The 21,964-nt window shown below is 39.4% G+C and overlaps 1 protein-coding gene across 4 annotated transcripts in view; it reads left to right on the plus strand.

Annotated features, from left to right (window-relative positions):
- gng7 (guanine nucleotide binding protein (G protein), gamma 7) overlaps window positions 1–19,054 on the plus strand; it is a 202,124-nt gene extending 183,070 nt beyond the window's left edge. For all 4 annotated transcript variants that reach the window (XM_080212955.1, XM_080212956.1, XM_080212957.1 and 1 more), the window contains 2 exons: window positions 4,618–4,738; window positions 16,505–19,054. In XM_080212955.1, the coding sequence (XP_080069081.1) occupies window positions 4,658–4,738; window positions 16,505–16,630 (207 nt within the window). In that variant the 5' untranslated portion in view covers window positions 4,618–4,657 and the 3' untranslated portion in view covers window positions 16,631–19,054. The remainder of the gene's footprint in view (window positions 1–4,617; window positions 4,739–16,504) is intronic.
- Window positions 19,055–21,964: the final 2,910 nt, after the last annotated feature.

A 21,964-nucleotide genomic window follows, 5' to 3' on the forward strand; every position in this document is an offset into this window, starting at 1 on the left:
ATTGAATTTCTATCTGGGTTCCATTTAAATACAACATTGGGAACTTCAACCCCATGAGATAAAAGCAGGGCAGGTGACTTCCTGTCTATCCCATCATGAGGTTCACTGAGCTCCTCACTGAATGTACTCTTTTCTGTCCAGTATGATCCTATGAGTAGCCTGTTGTTCACTGTTGTAATCCACAAATGAATAGTGGTCACTTGGCCAAGATAACGCGAGGATTCCCAATTGCATCTCCAGCTGTTGCTCCAGAGGAAAAATGTAAAATATAACCAGTTTCTCAAGACTTTGTATTTAAACAGCTTTTCAGTTGATGCATAAATACTCGGGATGAGACTATTATATCCTGACACATTTCTTCAAGCAAAATTACAACACCAACTGAATTGTACTCCACTGAATTTCACTCTTAATTGTCATTTGTATTAATGATTTGGATGAGAATATAGGAGGCATGGTTAATAAGTTTGCTGATGACACCAAGATTGGTGGCATAGTGGATATTGAAGAAGGTTATCCCAGATTGCAATGGGATCTTGGTAATTGGGCCAGTAGGCTGACGAATGGCAGATGGAGTTTAATTTGGATAAATGTGAGGTGATGCATTTTGGTAGATTGAACCAGGGCAGGGCTTACTCAGTTAATGGTAGGGTATTGGGGAGAGTTACAGAGCAAAGAGATCTGGGGGTACAGATTCATAGCTCCTTGAAAGTGGAGTCACAGATGGACAAAGTGGTGAAGAGGGCATTCAGCATGCTTGGTTTCATTGGTCAGAACATTGAATGAATAAAGAAGTTGGGGCATCTTGGTGAGGCCACACTTGGAATACTGTATACAGTTCTGGTCACCCTATTAAAGAAAGAATATTATTAAACTAGAAAGGGTGCAGAAAAGATTTTCTAGGATACCACCAGGACTTGATGGTTTGAGTATAAGGAGACACTGGATAGATTGGGACTTTTTTCTCTGGAGCATAGGAGGCTTAGGGATGATCTTATAAAATTATAAAATAATGAGGGGCATAGATCAGTTAGATAGTCAACATCTTTTACCAAATGTGTGGAATCTAAAACAAGAGGGCAAAGGTTTAAGGTGAGAGGGGAGAGATACAGAAGTATCCAGAGAGGCAATTTTTTCACAGAGTGGTGAACGTCTGGAACAAGCTGCCAGACGTAGTAATAGAGGCAGGTACAATTTTGTCTTTTTAAAAGCTTTTAGACAGTTACATGGGTAAGATGGGTGTAGAGGGACATGGGCCAAATGCAGGCAATTGGGACTAACTTAGGAGTTTAAAAGTTGGGCTCAAGGGCCTTTTTCCATGCTGTAAGTCTCTGACTGTATATAGGGTAATGTGCCCAACACGTTTTGTTTAAAAAAAAATCAACTCTACTGTTATACTGTATTTTTCTCTTGATTATGAAACTGCTCAGGGCAACTTAGGCTGCCATAGTAACAGGAGTGCCAACATGACTGTTCAATCTGTGAACCAGTTGTGGAAGCATTTATGCACAAGGTACAATAAAATGAAGGTCCAAATTTCAATGGTTTGATTTCTGTTTAAAAAGAATATTTTTTGACTTAAAACCAGAAAATTTGTGTAAAATACCAAATGTATTTGAACAGAGAACACAGTTAATAGTGAGTCAAGTGCTCCACTGTACCCAATTTAATAGCATATATTTAATTACTTCGTATATGAAGCCTAGTGAAGAGATGACTTATTACAATCTGAAGTCTTTAATTTATTCCCCAGCTCCTTTGGCTTCCTTAGGTTACATGCTTTGTCAAGCCATCTAATAATCTATGTCTCTTACATAAGATACTGTAAATTTGCTTCCAGGACAGTGGTAGGCAGCCTGCAGCAGAGGGGCAACATGCGGCTCATCAGAGTTCAGAGTGTGGTTCATGAAACATTTTGTAGACTGTTGCCCACATGCAGAGTTGCCACATTCCAATGGTTTCCATCCGCAAAGCTGTTTTTCCTACTGTGACTGAAGTGATGCACACCATAAAGCAAGGGATCATGAAGTGAAGTGTGTGCCCGTTGTACACAACATTTGACTAGGAGAGCCGTGCACTCCCTCTACATCCAATCAAGTGTAAATATTTGTTTTGCATTTGCCACAAAGTTGAAGACAGATCTATTAATTAATGAATGATTCAGCATTCTGTGACTTATGAAGTATTCAGTGCGCATTACATGTATTCAATCTTATTCAAGGAACATAGTGAACAAGTCCGATCTCAATCTTGCAGTCTGTTGAGATGAAGGAGGACCATTCATGCGGCCCACTTGCTTGATTAGGTTGTCCTTCACTATTCTAGGAGGACACAGCAGTCCAAGGATAATCAAGCCTCTTTATTTCCCTTTCTTCTGCAACAGTGCCCTTACACTATGGGTTCAACAGAGTTGGAGGATTGCCACTGCTTGGCACTCCATTTTCAACACATTACAATACCACACCAAACCTTAAAAATTACTTTATCCCAGTGTTAGAATTTTCTTTAGTGGGGAAGAAAGGGAGAGTTTTATTATCAGCCGCTTTTATGTTGGTACATGTCAGTTCCTGGGACACTGGACATTCATCAAATGCTTTCAACATTTGGCATTATTTCATTTGGCTTCCTTTAATAATTAAAGTGGTATAGAGGTTGACCCACGCAGACTGGCTTTACAAGGTTGCTGCAAGGAAGCGGGAACTCGATTTAACAGTGCAAGCCCAAGTACTGGCTCACAATTAACCATATCATGGCATCTGAATTAAAATAGCACCAGTCATTTACTTGCATTAAAAATCATGCAAGTAAATATTGGTTCATTTACAAACATTTGATTATTCTATATTAACAAGCTCATAACAAGACTTTATGACAGCTTTTTTGATCATTTATGATTAGAAAATGGAATGAAAAATATTCAGTTATAGTTGTCTGCTTGTAGAATATTCCAAATGAAGTTTTTTTAGAAAAAAGGTGAAGGCAAAATATTGCGGATGCTGGCATTTGAAACAAAAACAGAAAATGCTGGAAAATCCCAGCAGGTCAGAGAGTATCTGTGGAGAAAGAAACAGTGACTGTATTCTTTCTTCTTAACTCCATCCTCGTTCCTTTTTGTCCAGTCCCATCTGCATCCACGATCCCTCTGATGTCCTGTGCAACTTCCAGTGCCCTGGCCCAAACTGCCGACTCCTAATCATGAATGTCCAATCCCTCTACACCGAAAATCCCCATTCATGACTACTTTCCTCCACCTGTCTGAACTTGTTCTCTCACTCAGCAATTTCTCCTTTAACTTGTCTCCTTTTTGCCTCGTCTTCAGCTATAACGAAGGGGCATCCTGACTTTTGGCTCTATTCTCTCTCCACAGATGGTTTCAGACCTGCTGAGATTTACCAGCATTTTCTGTTTTTGTTGTTCAAGTAAAAAAAAACAGGATTCTTTAATGTCTTTGGGTACAAAAATGCTTGGCTGGCCCAATAGATTAGATTCTGAGATGAGCTACTTTTAAATCCAATGTTTAACACAACCATTGCAAATTTTTTTTGTTTTTTCAGTTTGTCGTCTACCTGGCAAAGGATTGTACTTATTATTCTGGGGAGGCTGAGGGTCAGATAAAATGGGATGAACAAGCACTTTATCATGGGTGAAAGAGAAGAATGTAATTTGGGTACCTTTTCTGACAATCTTGGGCTATTTTGGCAATGTCAAAGAGCAATCTGAGGCCTTGACCAGCCTGGCTTTCTGGAAGCAAAAGATGTTGGCTGTAATTTTACCATTCCCTTGGCAGTAGGCTGAGAAACAGGAAAGCTGGCAGGATGACACAAAAATGGAGGGCAACCCAGTTCCTTCCCACCATTTTGTCAGTGGTGGGAAAGTTGACAAATTGGTTGCCTGCCCAACAACCCACTGCCATAGGGAGACTGCACAGTGAAACCATGCAGATTCCTGTTGGGCTCCAGGGCAGGACAGGGCACTCTTTGGGCATCTCCTGGTCCATCCTCATTTCCTGAAGGTAATGATCGTTCATGTGATAACAATGCTGCCAATGGCCAGGGGCTATCTTCTGTCAAGCATTGAGGTGCCTTCTGTTGGTGTTACAGCCACAGAATTGCTGAACTGTTGGCCCTCTGGACACTGGGTGGCAAGTCATTATCCTTAATTGGATGCAGTTACTTCATTGGCCACCACCAAGAATATGCCTCCCTGTGTCTTACCGTCAACCAAAGCAGAATCTCTTCCTGTTTTCAGTTCTAGCATTGGAACTTCTGCCTATACTAAATTCAGTCTGTTGTTTTGATTGAAGTAAACCTTTTCTACAGAACCTCACAGCAGCTTGAATGTAGTGCTGATAGTTTTAGTAAATATAATTAGCCAGTGAAGAGCTAAAGAGGAATTATTTAGGATCATCACAAGGACTTCTGTGGAAAAATAGGATTATTAAGTTGAATCAAATTAGTCATTAAATACTGCAACTTTGATAGTTTGATAACTTTTCAAATTGCGTGTTTCTTTCAAAAAAAGGGCAATGGAACTGAAAACTGCGATTGCAAATCTTAGAAGTTCTGGTGGTTTAAATCTACTAGAAAAATCTGACATGTTTTTGTTTCTCTCCAACAGCAACCTTGGTTTGGCCTTGGCCTAGAATAGATGGCAAACAATGTCAACAACTAACAATATAGCACAAGCACGGAAACTGGTGGAACAACTGAGGATTGAAGCAGGCATTGAGAGAATCAAGGTGAGATGGTTTGAGGAGAGCAGGAAGGATCTTATGAATGGATTAGATCAAGTTAAGAGAATCAAAGTGCAGTGAATTTGAGCAAGAAAAATAAAAGCAAATAAATCCCAGGAAATAATCTTCAGTAGGTCAGGCGGCAGCTATGGAAAGAGAAACAGTGCAAGCCTTTCAGGTTGATTACCCTTCTTCAAATCTGTAATCCATTGTCATGTTACTAGCCTGAAACATGAAGTCTTTTTTCCTTCACAGATACTTCCAGAGTTGCTGAGTATATCCATCATTTTTGTTGCAGATTTCAAGCATTCAAAGCACTTCTTGTAGAAAGAGAGTTGTGGTTTTTATTTGTCTTTATTATCAATTTTCCTTCTCTTAATGCAGAGCTGTGTTGGAATGCTGCTCTTATTCACATTCTGTTGGTATTTTATCCAATGGCCACTATTAATATGCCATTTTACAATAGAATTCAGGAATATCATAGCTGAGATGTAATCAAGCTCTCCTGAGATCTTCCAATTAAGAGGCACTGGATGATCAAAATGGAATCCTGGCTGATTTTCATTATTATTGTCAAATTAAAAGCCAGTTGTAGAGCCTCTGCTGCGATTGAGATCTGTAATTCAGAGGTGAGGATCAACCTGGCAGCCTTTCTGATTTATATGGCTCAGATCTTCATTGGAAGAATGGGTGGAGTCATTAATAGAGCCTACAGCTCAAACAGTTTTGAATTGAAATGAGTGATTATTGTGCTTGCTGCACTCTTCATTCTTTTCTCCCTAAAATCCAAGCCCCTCTATTGACACCAACTCGCGCTGATGAATGGTTCAGGAATGTTATTTAGTTAGAGGATAGAGCATGGATCTCCTCTTGTCTGCTTAGCTGAGTTCTTCACTTTGAATTGCATATTAGCTAAACCATTGGGTCAAATCTTTCGAGAAGTGGCCATGATCATTGGATTGCCACCCTGCTCCTATTTGTTTACTTTGCGCCAGAGCTCCACATTCCTCACCCAGATCTCCAAAATGTGGAACATACAGCCCTTCCTCGTAGTGTGAAAACTTCAGGGAAGCCAAGCCACACCACCTTTTTTTGAAAGCACCAACTGCTGTATACCATATGTTTAAATGCCCTGAAACCACCTTGAGAAACTAAGTGTGTAAGGTGGGTGGATTGGGACATGTGATAGGTCAGATACTTGGGCTGGGGGACTAATGGGGGCACTAGCAGAGTGGTCGGGCAGAAAGAAGGGAGTAGTTGTGGAGCAGGCCAGAAGGGTGCATTCAAGAGTTTAGCCAGGGTGATAGAGAGTGGTAGAGGATTGGGTTTTGGTGGGTTGCTAGTAGAATGGTGGGGGAAGTAGGGAATTGGTCGGGTAGTTGAGAGATTGGGGTGGCGGTTGATCAAGAGAGAGTGCTAGTAATGGGGGTCGGTAGTTGAAAGCATCAAGTGGGTGGTCGGGATTGGTTGTGGGGTCAGTGATGAAGCTTGGGGGAAACAATGAGTGGCCAACTGGGGGTTATCAGCAACTCCAATGGGGAGTCAGAGGTCACTGGTACAGTTTCCCAGAGTTAGAACTGAACTAGTTTTAAACCTTACAACTTTTCCTGGGCAATTATTTTACTGAACGAGTTGGAACCAGCAAAGTTTCTTCCCCCAACTCAGTGTTCGAGGATCTCAGATAAAAGGTAATTTCCCAGTGGAAGTTGAAACTTCCCAAGCAATTCCTGCAGAGTCCTTGAGTTGGAACTTTAGAGCAGTCTGCCAACACATCTTTTGGGGACCTTGAGGGTACAGACCACCTGGAAACCGGAGATCTGAGCCATGGGTTTTTTGCATGCAAACTGAATTGCAGTTCTAATGCAGACTTTTTTCACCCACTGAATATCAGTTTCCGCAATACTCTGCTTCTTCACATAGGTTGAGTTACACCCCAGTGTGGATTTAATTTATGCAAGGACTCAGTATCTACTCATGCATGCAGTAAGAGAATTAGAAGAAACTAGGAGGGTATGCCGGAGAATGGCTGGGTGAACAGATGATTGAATTAATTTCCAAGTGCATGGGCAGAAATTGAATCCTGACTTGGAATCATGCAAACATACAGCATTGGAATTGCCACTAGGTCCATCATGCCTTGCCAGCTTTGTAAAACAGCTGTACAGTTAAGTTTCACTCCCATGCTCTTTTTTCTGTGGCCCTGAAATATTTTTCATTTTCAAGTATAGTTATTTTTTGAAAGTTACAATTAAATCACATTTACAGCCAGTGCACTTGAGTGCAAACTGTATTTTTGCACAATCAAGTATTGCATTTTGCTTAAGCCCCCTTCCATCTACACTGCATTTCTTGAAATGCAATCTTGTGTTTTCTGCAGCTTTTGCATGAAGGAATCTTTGTTTCTTTGTTTGGGTCAGTGCCAGTCACAAGAGATTAATGTTTACTCCTGTCACCAGAAATGCTCTTCAGAGTAATATTTTTAGCAATCATAGGGCAATGTGTTTTTTTTATTTTAGCTTCTGTTTTTTTTACATTTATTTAAACTCTATTGCCTGACTCCTGAGGTTCTGTACTTTAATTTGTCTATTTAAATCAAAGCCCTGCAGGCGTAGCACATAACAGTCTGGAGTCTGGAGCCAGTTAATGACTTGTAACTGTCAAACTCTGAACAGTGTGTGTTCTGAACTAGACAGTAGATCCCACCCATTGAATCATGCAAATTATTTCAAATTCAACTTCTTCCGTCTCTGCAAAAGATTATTCTTATAAATGTGCTTCTATAAATCTTAATTATGGATCTTTTCCAAGAAGGAAAAAAAGGAGATTGGATTCTGGCAATCCTTTAGTTTTGCTGCCATTTTAACTGCAGAATTTTGCAAGTTTTAACTCTTAGGTTTTCTTTTGGTATGGACTAAACATGTAAACTGAACAGCATGCAGACCCAGTGACATAAGGGTGTCATTTGCACACTCAATTCCATCCCTTAAATTGAAATAGATTTAAATTGAAATAGGAAGTTCATTCTTTGCTGAGGAGTTAGCTGGTTAAGCGAATGTCAAAATTATGCACTTTTTTTAAAGAGCAGGGCAGCTGTCCCAGTTGCTCATCAACCAAGACCAACAAAAACATAACTAAGTAATTTATTTCATTGCTTTTTGTGGGAACTTACTATGTGCAAATTGGCACTATTATTTCCTGCATTATAACAGCGACTGCAGGTGCTTAATTGGTTGAAAAATGCTTCAGAACATGAAGCCACAAAAGGTGCTTTGTAATTGGTAATCTGTCTGTCTATCAAGTAGTTGGGCAATGCAAACCCGGTTCACTCATTGCTCTCTCAGATTTAAGATCTCATATTTAAAGAAAAAGCTGATTTCAACTGCGGAAGCAATAGGAATGGTTTAATTGAACTAGGGAGTGAACAATGAAGTAACTGCTGCTGATTATCTAATGTCCATTGCTTGAAGTTTATATGAAGAGAAGTTTATGATATTTGTATTCAGTAGCCAGCTGTGTTCGCTGTCTTGACTCATGCATGAGAGTGACCTCTGGACATGGTAGCAGAATTCTACTGGTGACCACAGAGGTAACCCAGCATTGGTTAACACCTTCAAGAGAAAAGTCACTTCACAATAAACGTAGCAGGTGACATTCACAGCGATACACAATTGGGATCCGAAACCTGGAAGAATTATGGCCACTATTGAAATGCTAGTTGGAGATGGACTTAGCAAATACTTGACGACTTTTGACTGTATATGAATTGTGCTGGGTACTATGATGTAGAGATGTCTAAAATTAAGAAGGCATTCTCCTCTTCTATCCCAGCAACAATGCATTATCAGTGGTAAGAAATAAACTTTTGCTTCCTGTACAACTTGAATTTTCATGACTGAGTGAGGTAGCAGAAAGTGTGCAGCTCTTACGTTTGGGCTACTACCATGGCCAGGCATGGCCAGACACACACACTATAATAAAATGTGGAATGTGATGCTTGAATGTGCCATGGAATTCCACTTAATGGGCGGAGTTGTCCAGCTGCTGCAGCTGTTGGGATCTCCCTGTCATGCCAAAGTCACTGACTTCTTGGCAGCAAGATGGGCAAGCATGCAAAATCCATCAGCTTTGGCTGGACAGGAAGTAGCTATCAGTTGCCAGTGGCTTGCCACATCCATCATGGGACAACTAACTGCAGGAGTGGTGAGGGGGTTAAGGAGGAGGAGTCAGAAAACAATACTCAATGTCACTCTTCTGGTGCTGCATCGTTAACATAAAAGTTGCTTGAAGTGATGGTGTCAGTTGTTTCCAGAAGCAAAAATTATATATGTGGGAGGGAGTTAGGTGCTGTGTTTATTGTGAAGTGGCTGTCAGCTATTAGAGGTTACAGTGAGCTAATATTTTCACTTCAGACAATATTAAATATGATTTACAGGAATTAAACTATCACCAGCACAAAACATCATTGGCACGTACAGGATGTTATTGATTTATTGTGCCTGTTTGTTTCAAGTAGGTCAGAAGATTTAAATGGGTGTACTAGCAGGTGCAGTTATAATCGACAACAAACAGCTGATCTTGTTTGGACCAGAATACTTTTCCTGTTATGCACTGAATCCAGTCTCAGTTCCATGGTTCATCGCTATGTTTGGAAAAGTTTTTCAGGATTGATTTTGGAACTTTCAAAGCAATGAAAAACTGAGCAGAAGCAAGTTAAAATTTCAGATCAAGCTTTAAGCATAATTCTGCTCGCTTCGCTGTATTCCCTGCATGTATTAAGATGTAAAAGGCAAAGTTATTGCTTGAACGCTGCAGCCATGTGTTTAAAGCAATTAACAAGTCAATTTTTTTATAATTTGGGATTGTGTTTAAAATTTTATTGCTGTTTGCATCCCATAATTTGCATTCATCTAGAATTATGTTTACTGGTTTGTTATTGAGAAATTCTGGAATACTTGAGCGTGTTTTGAAAATTATGTTCTGTCCATCTTGAAAAACTGCTAACCAGATACCACAATAACATCAATCAGAATATAGGGTTGAGAGACAAAGTTAACATCAATGTTTGTATTTCAAATCAAAGCAAAGTGGGTTGGTATGGGTGGTGGGGACAGGTTTTTAAAACAAAGAATCATGGAATACCATTTCAAGTCCCAGTTGTACTTTGCTGTTCTCTTTCAGGGTTTGATTTCTGAAACCTGCTAACTTTTTATTTAATTTTATCACTTTTCCTCCTCATTTTCTAAATAAGACAACTGATCCTGGAGTTTGGTTCCATGAATAGTGATGGCTGTCTGGTATTCAACCAATTATTAAATTGGTCAGATTATATCAACTTGCTGTTCAATTTGGAGCCATCCAAGTTGAACCCCAATCTAACCTCCAGATACTTCCAGTAGGAGGTACCTTTTAGCAATTAGGAACAGGAATCCTGGCTGATACTTTCCCTTTCCCAGCCCCTGAGATCATCAGAATGGGTTTTAGTGCTAACTCCAAAACACACATTCAGCTGGGCCAAAAGAGATTTGCTAGAAAGATCTAGGAACTAAATAATGGAAGGATTTCTTCAGATCTGCTAGTTAGGATCATGAATCGTGATGGCCCGGAGAGGCAGGAGTCAGTGGAAAAGTGGATTTAACACCGAGCACCAAACCCATTGCAATCTTCCCAAGCTATGCTGTTGGCCCCAATCAGGTTCCCACTCATAGCAGGTGGGAACCTGATGCATATTCAAAACCACACATTTAAGTACAGTTTTGCAGGCTTGCAGCCTCAGTCGAATGGCCCTTGCTATTCACCCTACGCTGTGATTACAGTGGGCAGACTCTCATATAGGCCCTCATAAGTGAAGACTTAAGGTATTGGACCCCGAGGGCTGAGGAAGCACCACCAATTATTCAGCAATGAGCAGCATCCTCCAGCCAACTGGTTTGCAAAAGAAGTAGTAAAACTACAGCCTGTCATGCACATGTCTGCATGGTGTGGCAGGGGGGTTATCTGTTATTTGTGGGGATGGGGAAGGATACCCCTCTGAGGGATTGATGCTCCCCTAGTCAGTATGGGGTTAACATTTTTTTTTGTGCAGAGGGGAGGCCTGTCTCCAAGCGTTGAGATCGGGTCACAGTTTAAAAATGCCAGTCTGGATTCGGGAAGTGGGACTGGCCAGTGGGCTGTATGCTAAGCAGAAATTAGCATCTATCAGGGTGGCATTCTCCACTGCTAATGTCAGCATGAAACCCTCCAGGTTTCCTGTTGGCATGGGTGCTTAGTTCCAGCTCAGGAGAATCGTGGCCAATACTTTTTTGCTCTTTTGGGTTTATTACTACACCTTTGTATAGCAGCCTGGCTGTTGATATAATGATGACCCTCAAGTTGTCCCTTTCTCAATTCTGATTTCCTTTGCACTTCGTTCTTTATCTGAAAATAAGATAATAAACCCACACTGGAGTACAATATTTATGATTAAGCCAAGCAAAAAACACATTTTAACCAAACAAATACTTTGGATCTGAATTTTCACACAATTGAGCAGCATCTCCTCAGGCTTAGCCAAAATAGAGTCGGAGCCCCAAATGTAGAAGTGCCTGAACCCAGTGCCTGCTATTTTCATGGGGTTGAGGGATCAGGGGCAAGTTGCAGTTTGCACATCTGTGATTTACAGAGGCAGCTGCCTGCAAACATCCAATTTTCATTTGTCAGATTGTAGGCTTTACATTTTTTTAGGCAAAGGTTTAAATTTACTGGAGTTGTTTGAAGAAATAGGGTACTCTTTTGGGAGAGATCAAGTGCCCTTTGGGGTTGTGAAAAGTAGATATGAATGTACCATAAAAAGTGAATAAACTCACTGAATCGCTCAAGCTATCAGTGTTTAAATCCCTTGAAGTGTCAAACTGTCATTAAAATCCACTGGCCTTCATTTTTTTAAAATCTGAATGAGTGCTTGCTGTATTACTGCGTCTGTTGATAGAAGCCTAAGAATTACCAAAGGATTTGTGCTGTACGACTGATTCCATAACCTATCATTATCACACTGGGTGCCTATCAGTTTAGTTTGGTTGACTGCTCCAGATAGTTAAGTTTCTGTAGTGGGGCTATGAACACAAGTGCTTGTTTTTATCAGAGATTAAATCGTTGGAGAAATATTATAAATGTAGTGAATGGGTTTTTAATTAGAGAGTGAAGTCATCAATAGACACTTCGAACTTATTTCCTCTCCGCATGGTTCCTGAGGTTTCTAATTGTCAGAATATATCGATTTGTAAGTAAGGTGATATTTTGTTTTTGTTGGGGGAGTCATTTTGTGATTTTGTTGCCAAAGAGAACTGTCACAACCAGGGGCTTTTTCTTTGAACTGCTCAAGTCAGAAAATCTTTTTTGACTTAAGTCATTCCAGTTGACTTCAACTGGCACAGTCAAGGTTTAAAGAATTGTTGAAGCAGCTACATATTATATACGATTCTGGTCGCCACACTACCAGAAAGATGTGGATACTTTGAGGGTACAGAAGAGGTTTACCAAGCTGTTGCCTGGTCTGGCGGGTATTAACTATGAGGAGAGGTTGGATAAATTTGGTTTGTTCTCACTGGGATTACGGAAGTTAAGGGGTAACTGATAGGGGTCTACAAAGTTGAATGACATGGACAGAGAGAGTGGATAGTCAGATGCTCCTTCCTCGGGTAGAAAGATCAAGTACTAAGGGACATAGCTTTAAGGTGCATGGGCAAAAGTTGAGTGGTGATGTGCGAGGCAAGTTTTTTACACAGGTGATGAATGTCTGGAACACGCTGCCTGGAGAGGTGTTGGGAACAGGTACGATTGCGGCATTTCAGGGGCAGCTAGGCAAGTACGTGAATAGATTGGAAGGATACGGACTCCATAAGTGCATACAGTTTTACTTTAGGCAGGAATCATGATCGGCGCAGGTTTGGAGGGCCGAAGGGCCTGTTCCTGTGCTGTACTTTGTTCTTTGTCAACTGGCCGCACTTAATTAAGGGAGAAAGTTCAGGATGGGGTGGAAGGCAGTGGAGAGGGGATAGTGGTGTTGCAGTAGGAATATGAAACAGGAGAAGTATTGGGGCCAATGATTTTTCTCTCTGGCCCTGATTGTAAAATGTAAAATGGATATATGAATGTTAGGTGAAGAGAGGATCGTGTTTGGCTACAGGGCTATACAGGGTTACTATAAGTAACCACCTGACACTCATTGCCTAGTGTAACCTTCGAAAATGTTATCAGCTATAGCTCAGTTAGTTGCACTCTCAGTCTGGATTAAAGGGTTGTGGGTTGCGGATACAAAGCTCAACCCCAGTGTGCAGTATTTAGGTTGTCTTGTGCTGTTGAAGGTGCCATCATTCAGATGAGACTTTAAACTGCAGTCCAATCTGTCCCTTAGATGGGTGTAAAAGAAAATCCCAGGGTACTATTTTGGGCAGAAGCAGGAGTGTATTCCTGGTGTCCTGGCTGATATTGATCCCTCAGTCAACATCACTTAAAACGTTGTCTGATCATTATAAGGTTGCTGCTTACAAGACCTTGCTGTACACAATTAGCTGTTGCATTTTCTATATTAAACAGTATTTCAAAAGTATATAAAGTGCTTTGAGCCATCATTAAGTCTCAAATGCTATATTCGCACAAGTCTGTCTTCCTACACACCAGCAAAATTTGGAGGTTTTGAACAGGAGGACAGAAAGTAGATGAACATGGCAAATTAGGAAAGTTGAAGTGGATTGTATGTTCTACAGTGCTGTTCCTATTTCCAGCAACTTAGAGATAGCATTAACTAATTTAATCTTGCTGCCATTATTCATTATTTCAAGTATTAAACCCCCTACCACTTTTGTTTTTTTTTAATCGATACTGGATTTGAGTTGGCTACGGTATTTTTAAGGGGTTTTCCAGACTGGAAATGCATAACTGTAGTCAGACTGGTTGGGAGCCAGATCAATATTTCCTTTCAATTTGCAATTTATTACAGACACTACGATCACCCACTCCATACATTCCATACATTCATGAGTTCCTACATCAAGCAAAAATTACTTGGACCAACACATAGGCAAATTCAATATACAAGTGAATCATCATTGCCAGAGACGGAGAAATTTGGAGTCTGGCAGACATGTTTACTACTAAGATTCTTTTCTGTCTGGTTGAAGAACAATTCAGAACACCCTGTGGTGATATGTTCCGTCTTGTGCCTGCAAGTACTGTTCAAACCTGTGAAGACAAAAAGCACTTTGAGAAACTACTTTAATCTGCAGATTGCAAATACAAAAACAGCAAAATGTAACTAAAAATTGATTGTACAGATCCTTTCACATCCTCAGGTTGTCCCAAAGCACTTCACAGCCAACGAGTACTTTTGTAGCATAGTCATTTTTATGATACAGAAACACTTAGCTGCCAATTTTTGCATAATTAGGTGGCGCAAACAGCCATGAGATAAATGACCAGAATTTATAAACCTTGACCTAAATACTGGGAGAGTTCCCCCCATTCTATACTATGGAATCAGAGGGGATTCAATATAAATCTCAACTGAAAGATAGCAGTGCAGCACATCCTCAGTACTTTGCTGAATTATCAGTTTAAATTATTTGCTAAATTCATAGTCTGGCTTGATCCCATTATCTCCTGACTCAAATGTGACTTGCTACCACTAAGTTATGGCAGAATCTTCTTGCCTGCTTAATACATTTGCTCTACATCAAACACACCCTAGTACTTTTTTCAACAGTGGAGCAATTGCAATCCAGCCAAGTCAACAAGAGAATCCCTGGCTGTTTTCCAGACTTGACACCCCTGCCAACGCTGCCTCCCCCCGCAAAAAAACTTGTATCATTCTGATTAAGATGAACTATCTATATATACTGGGTGTCAAAATCAAGACCTCCTCTTTTGTATGGATCATTAACACAACTTCTGAATGAGTCAAAGTACAGCATAGAAACAAGCCCTTTGGTCCTCCAATCATGATGCTCGAATTAAACAAAAGAAAAAAATCTGCCCCTATTTGGTCCATTTCCCTCTATTCCCTCCCTATTCATGTACCTATCCCTAGAAGACGTCTAGAAGAAAATTTCAATCAATATCTATTTTAGCACTTTTAACAAAAACTTGACTAAACATTTCTAGTAGTTTTTATTTACTATTATACAACAGTTTTACACAATAATAATTGTCTGTTTACTGGTCAAGCATCAGACTAACAAGTTTCAGTGGTAAAAGACTAATTTCCTGTTTAGATTACTGAATTACTGGGTTGATTTTATAAAACATTTAACTACTGTATTACAATACTGAATGTGCATAAACAATACAGGAAAGTTCCATGTCTGGATTGGTATAGTTTTTTTTCCAAGATGTTTCTTCAGTTCTCTGTTGCTTTCTCCTGCCACCATGTTTGTTGCATTAACTTTGGATGTCTGGGCGGAGGAATATTTATCAGATGATCAGTTTGGCCCATGATGAGCTGACCAGAGACACGTTTCTAAAGGGTAGGGCTGTTTCTTTTTAAGCTAAGCTTTGTTTTAAATTCAACTTCAGTCATACTGAGCTCATTTTCAGTAATCACTTGTACTAATATTTGATAAATATTTACAGCCTCCTATAAAAAATTGTTTTGATTATTTATACTAATAAGTGGAACTTTAATACAAACTATTACGCAAACATTTCCAAATCTGTCATCTTGTGAATTCGTCCTTGCCCTCCTGAAGGCATTCAGTTCCTTCTAGACTCCAAGGATGTGGTTCCCTCTGTGCCAATCACCTTCCACTACCAAATAGCTATTATTCATGTGTGATTATTGACTGCAAGTTTCAGAAGACTGTTGACCATTAGGGAATCTCAGGCAAGTCAAGGTCATTGAGGTTGATTGTAGCATCACTGCTATCACTCAAATCAGATCAATTAACTTACATTTGACACTTTTTTTAATGATTCAGCTATCCACCAGCTTAACCCACATATCTATGAAAGCGCACTTTATAAACTTCCAAAATCTCAGCTCTTCCATTGTAAAATTGGTGTTATGTGCAAGCACAGTGAAATATTTGCTCTGTATATATTGAGACTTGGCAAATGCAACCATGAGTACGCATGACCACATTTTCCACATGATTTGTCAACAATACATTGTACACACTCAAATACAAATGAAAAAAAATTATTACTTTGATCGCAGATTGCTTTTCTTCAGTTCTGGATAAATTGTTAACATGCAAATCTAGATTCATCCATGTCCATTTGTGTTCACTGAAACAAGTAGCTGATACACGAAGCAGGAATATCATTACTCAATACTTCATATTGAGTTAATTGATTTCTATTGTGACACAGGTAGAGGCACTACATTTTGATTCTTGCACCCCTGGATTAAGGGGGGGCAAATCATCTGGAGTTTTGATCTCTTTATTAAAACTACTGTAGGAAGTGATCAGTATCTTGAGCAAGAACATTATGCTCCTTCATGATGTCACCAAGTATGAATAGCTTCCTGGCATTTGCTGCATAGGTTCACACAGTGAGGTACTAGAAGGTGACTGATGGGCAGTTGTGTAGCTTGCTGACTTTCTAGCCTTAAGAACATAAGAGCATAAGAAAAAGCCTTGCATGTGAACAAATCACCAAATGACTGGTGGTGTCTGTTAAGTGGTTCCCAGCAAGCGCCAAGGAAGGTAGAAGATAGGAAATTGGAAAAGAGAGAAATACGCAATCAGTTACAATTTTGTATGCCTTGAATGATTTTTTTCAAATTATTTTTCATAACAGGTATCCAAAGCTGCTGTAGACCTTATGAATTACTGCGAGCAGCATGCCCGGAGCGACCCGCTGATTCTTGGTGTCCCGACATCTGAGAACCCTTTCAAGGAAAAAAAACCCTGCATCATCCTATAGCTTTGTCTACGCATGGATGAAGCACAGTGCATTAGAACCGGATTAATGATTACCAACAACAAGAAATACTCAAATCAGTGAATACAGGTGTCTAAATAGGGATTATATTTGTTTTTTTTAACATTACACTTGAACCAATGGTTGCAAATCTAGCAAAGGGGAATTTGAAATTTCAGCCAATGGGGATTAACTTCACCAGATCAAGCAAGGGTGGGCTTTTAAAGGGGTATGTTTTGTTATTGATGTGCTTTCTAATTTGTCTAAGGTTGACTTGAGTTATCAGTTGATAAATTTGTTCTTTCTTTGGGGGATGTGATAGAAGAAGAGAATCTTCAAATTATCTCAACCAGAAAACCCAATTGAAATTGTACAGTATGAATGCTATTTGGTATTAAAAAAATTTGGAATACTTAACGCAAATTAAATGTCTAAGTATTTCAGAAATAAAGCAAGGAGGAAACTGTTTCTATCCATTGCTAATATTTAATGGGGTGTTGTAAATAAGGGCATGTTTAAGTTTCACTGCTTATTCAGTTTATTATATTTGATCAATAATATGTGCTTTAGTTTTGTTAGTCGTTTGATTAATTTTGCTCATTGAGAGTTTTTCGCAAAATTGTTCTGCCTCCAGCATCTGCATCTGTTTCAATCGAGTGTATGTCAGAAAATGTGTTTTAGAAAATTGAACATTGTTAAATTAGTACTGTGCGCGCAGCAAGGTTTCCCAGAACATAACTTTGTGTGTGTGGTAGATCAGAAGCAGTTTAAGCCTTTATGTTAACATTTTTGGTTTAGGTTTTGTGGTATAGAATTTGTTGCAGTGTATCCTAACCGACACTGACAACTGCTAATTTATATCGAACACTACATATATTGGCATCAGTATCAGTTAACAAAATTATATTCACAGTGCTATAATATATTTGGCTGTTTTGCAGAAGTGGAGAAGGCAGAATAAATTAATCACTGGCTAAGATTGGGTAGGTGAATAATGCCTTTTGCACCTAACTTATTTTCTACTTTCCTCTGGTGACCCTCAAATTGCTGAAATACTGAGTATCATAAATGTAAACCTTCTAAGTAACATTGCTATCTCTTGCCTATCTTTGGATGTAGATGTTCTGCTATTCAGTTGGCTAAGATTTGACTGAATTGTTGATTGGGAGAAGTTATTAAATCCATCATTTTTATGGGCTATGGAGCAAGCTGTTAACATTTTGGAAAATACAATCTTCAAATGAAGGCAGCAAAAACAACCAATTATATTTCGGAGTAGTTTTTTTAAAATAGTAAAGTTCTCAGACCCATATTTCTCGTACAAATTAGTTGGCCAATACAGCAGTGCTTGCTTCCTGATTGTTATGTGAGTTCGCAGAAAACTACAGGAATGTAATCCCAACACATTTGTCTTGAGTGAGAATGTACGTTGGTAAAGTGATTTAAAATCTACATACTGTGTTAAGAGCCGCTTGATTCTGCACACAACACCAAGTGGGATAGGAAAGTATTAGTGGCAACTGGGATTTTATTCTGTACTTTCCTCATTGACAGACTATAAACATTTTTCAATTTCTAATTTGAAGGTGTAATATTTATGCAGTGGTAATAGTTACATGCATTTGTAAGTTAGTTTTCTTGTACCTTTTATGAAGCGTTTACCTTCTAATCACAACTGCCAAATGTGAATCTACCCAGATAGTGAATTTTCCAATGGGATATAAACAACTACCTGGTGATGCTGCATGATCTTAATATACCTTCAGGTCCTACCTCATACAACTTGGAACAGCCTATACCCTATCAATATTGGAAGGCTTCCATATCAAAGGAATGGACTGCAGTAGTAAGAAAAAATTGAAATGGAAATTCACTGTCTTGTGTATGTATATACTATAAATAATAACCAAAATCTGTGTACAGTACATAAATTTCTAACAGTTAGTTCAGTTTCAGGGTTAAACTCATGCCCAAGTTTAAAATTTGCAATGTCTTCTAACCCTCCAGTTTGTGCTATGCATAGGATTTCATTAACTTCATAATTAAGTGTCCATATTAGATTCACAACAAGCTCAAACTTTCTCATCACTGAGCATGTTGAAGGTAATAATTCTACAACATGTCCTGATGGTGAATATGGCTCAGAAACACTAAGCTGAATTATTGAATTATCTTAGCTCATAGCTTTTTTTTATATTTTGCAAAATATGTACGTGTATATATCTGGACAGATCCATGCTAGCCAGCAGAACATTGCTACTTCTGGTGCAGTCTGACAGAATTTATTTTTACAGCTTCACTGTGCCCTTTCCTGCCAAAGCTTCAACTCAATGCCATCATCAACCACTGTGGTTGTTTAATGTTTTGTATTTTTTTTAATGTCATCATCTCTCTACTGTCTTAACCTCAGTAAACAGATCCTTTCTCCCCCCCCCCCCCCCCCCCCCCCGGAAAGAAAGAAACTTGCATTTATATAGCTCCTTAAACATTCCTTGGTATGTACAGGAATGTAGCACTTAAGATGAGTAGGCTGTTCTGTTCTTTGAACCTGTTTACCATTTGGTAATATTATGACTGATTTGTTGTGGTCTCAACTCTGCTTTCCTGTCTGCATCCTCACGCCCAATCCTCGTGTACCAAAAATCCATCCAACTTAGCCTTCAATAAATTCAGTGACCCAAGTTGCAACAATTTCTCGGGAAAAGAATTCTACAGATTAGCAACCATCTGAGAGAGAAAATTCTCTTCATTTCCATCTTTATTTTTAAATTATGTCCCCTAGTTGCAGTCTCCCACAAAAGAGGCAATATCCCCTGGTATCCACCTTATATTTGAATCAGATCACCCTTCATTATGCTAAACACCAGTGGATATATGCCCAACCTGTTCAACTTTTTCCATAAAAAGTGCCCTTCATCCCATGAATGAGTCATATAAACTTTCTCTGAACTGCTTCTAATTCAAATATATCCCTTTCAAATAAGGAGACCAAAACTATACAGAGTACTCCGCGGACTCATAACAGCCCTGTACAAAGAACAAAGAAAATTACAGCACAGCAACAGGCCCTTCGGCCCTCCAAGCCTGCACTGACCATGCTGCCCAACTGAACTAAATCCCCCTACTCTTCCGGAGACCACATCCCTCTATTCCATCCGATTCATGTATTTGTCAAGATGCCCTTAAAAGTCACTACCATATCCGCTTCCACTATCTTCCCCAGCAGCGAGTTCCAGGCATCCAGTTCTCTGTAAAATATCTGCCTCATACATATCCTTTAAACCTTGCCCCTTAAATCTGTGTCCCCTAGTAATTAACTCTTCCACCCTGGGGAAAAAGGCTTCTGACTATCCACTCTGTCCACGCCTCTCATCATCTTGTAGACTTCTATCAAGTCTCCCCTCAACCTCTGTTTTTCCAGTGAGAACAAACTAAATATCGCCATCCTCTCTTCGTAGTTAATGCCCTTCGTACCCAGGCAATACCCTGGTAAATCTTTTCTGTACCCTCTCGAAAGCCTCCACGTCCTTCTGGTAGTGTGGCGAACAGAATTGAACACTATATTCTGAGTACGGCCTAACTAAGGTCCTACAAAGCTGCAACATGACTTGCCAGTTTTTAAACTCAATGCCCCAGCCGATGAAGGTAAGCATGCCGAATAACTCCTTGATTACCTTCTCCTCCTGCATTGCCACTTTCAGTGACCTGTGTACCTGTACACCCAGATCTCTTTGCCTATCAATACTCCTAAAGATTCTGCCATTTATTGTATATTTCTTGTATTAGACCTTCCAAAATGCATTACCTCACATTTGTCCAGATTAAACTCCATCTGCCATCTCTCTGCCCAAGTCTCCAATTCATCTATATCCTTCTGTATCGTTTGATAGTCCTCATTGCTATCTGCAAATCCATCAACCTTTGTGTCATTCACAAACTTACTAATCAAACCAGTTACATGTTCCTCCAATATATAAAAACGTACAGCAAAGATCCCAACACTGATCCCTGAGGAATGCTACTTGCCACAGCCCTCCATTCAGAAACCCTTCCACTGCTACCCTCTGTCTTCTTTGACCTAGCCAGTTTTATATCCACCTTGCCTGCTTACCTCTGAGCCCATGCAACCTCACCTTCTGCACCAGTCTACCATGAGGGACCTTGTCAAAGGCCTTACTGAAGACCATGTAGACGACACCCACTGCCCTACCCTCATCAATCATCTTCGTCACTTTCTCGAAAAACTCGATCAAGTTCGTGAGACACGACCTCCCTTCACAAAAGCAACTACAGTAAAATTTCTCTACTTTTATATTCATTTCTCCTTGCATTAACTTCATTCCATTTGCCTTCCTAATCAGTTGCTGTTCCCTCATACTAACTTTGATTCATATACCTGGACAATATTTTGCAAACTAATGAATCTCTGGATGTGCAGTCACCTTTGATACCACTGCTGTACCTTGCATTGCAAAGATGAAGCAGAATGGCTAACAATAACTCCACTTCCAGCGATTTTTTTTTGGAAGCCGTCACCTACACATTACCTAATTCTGTTGATAATGTCAGATACCAACACACAAACAATAGGTTTTAAAAAGAAACAGTTTATTTATTCTTCTTTACTCCTACTGCTAAGCATCCTGAACAGAGTATCAAGAGAAGTATTGAGCAGGAAAGATTATACACTGGTAACAGAAATTGCATGAATTTCCTTCCATTTAAATTAATGGTAGGAAAATTGTATGGTTACTGTAATAAGCATGCAATCCTCCCCACCCTGTTTTCCTTTCTGCTTGCCTCTCAGCTGATAAATGATGAAAATCTGTCTTGCAAAACAGTCCTGTAAAACAATGAGAGAAATTTCTCCAGCCAACGAAAGTTCCAGAAAGAGGTATGTCTAAAATTATGCAGAATTATACTAAGAATGTCTTCTTACTGAGTCCAATCATTTCTAATAATGAAGGTAATTTTAATATACCTCTTCGTTCATTCTTTTATCTTCTGGCTTTGTTTGTGACTTCTTGTTCACTGCAAATAACTTTTCAAAATAAATCCCATTGCTGTTACAAATCCTTTCTTTGGTTCAAATGCAACACCTCTGTTAATACTCTCCAGAGGTTTCCAGGAAAACTAAACAGTATTATGTACATATATAAACATTTGCACAACTCCATTGAATATATAAATTCTCACAATGGAATAGACCAGATTGAATCAAAGGAACAATGTCGTTTACTAAAGTAAGAAAACAGATCAATTCAGTATCTTGATCAAAGATTAGGTTTTATGTAAATGTTCCAAACAATTCCAATTCAACTAAAGCAGTTAGGATTG

This window comes from Carcharhinus amblyrhynchos, chromosome 26 (assembly GCF_965287045.1).
Source record: "Carcharhinus amblyrhynchos chromosome 26, sCarAmb.v2.hapA, whole genome shotgun sequence".
Taxonomy (NCBI): domain Eukaryota; kingdom Metazoa; phylum Chordata; class Chondrichthyes; order Carcharhiniformes; family Carcharhinidae; genus Carcharhinus; species Carcharhinus amblyrhynchos.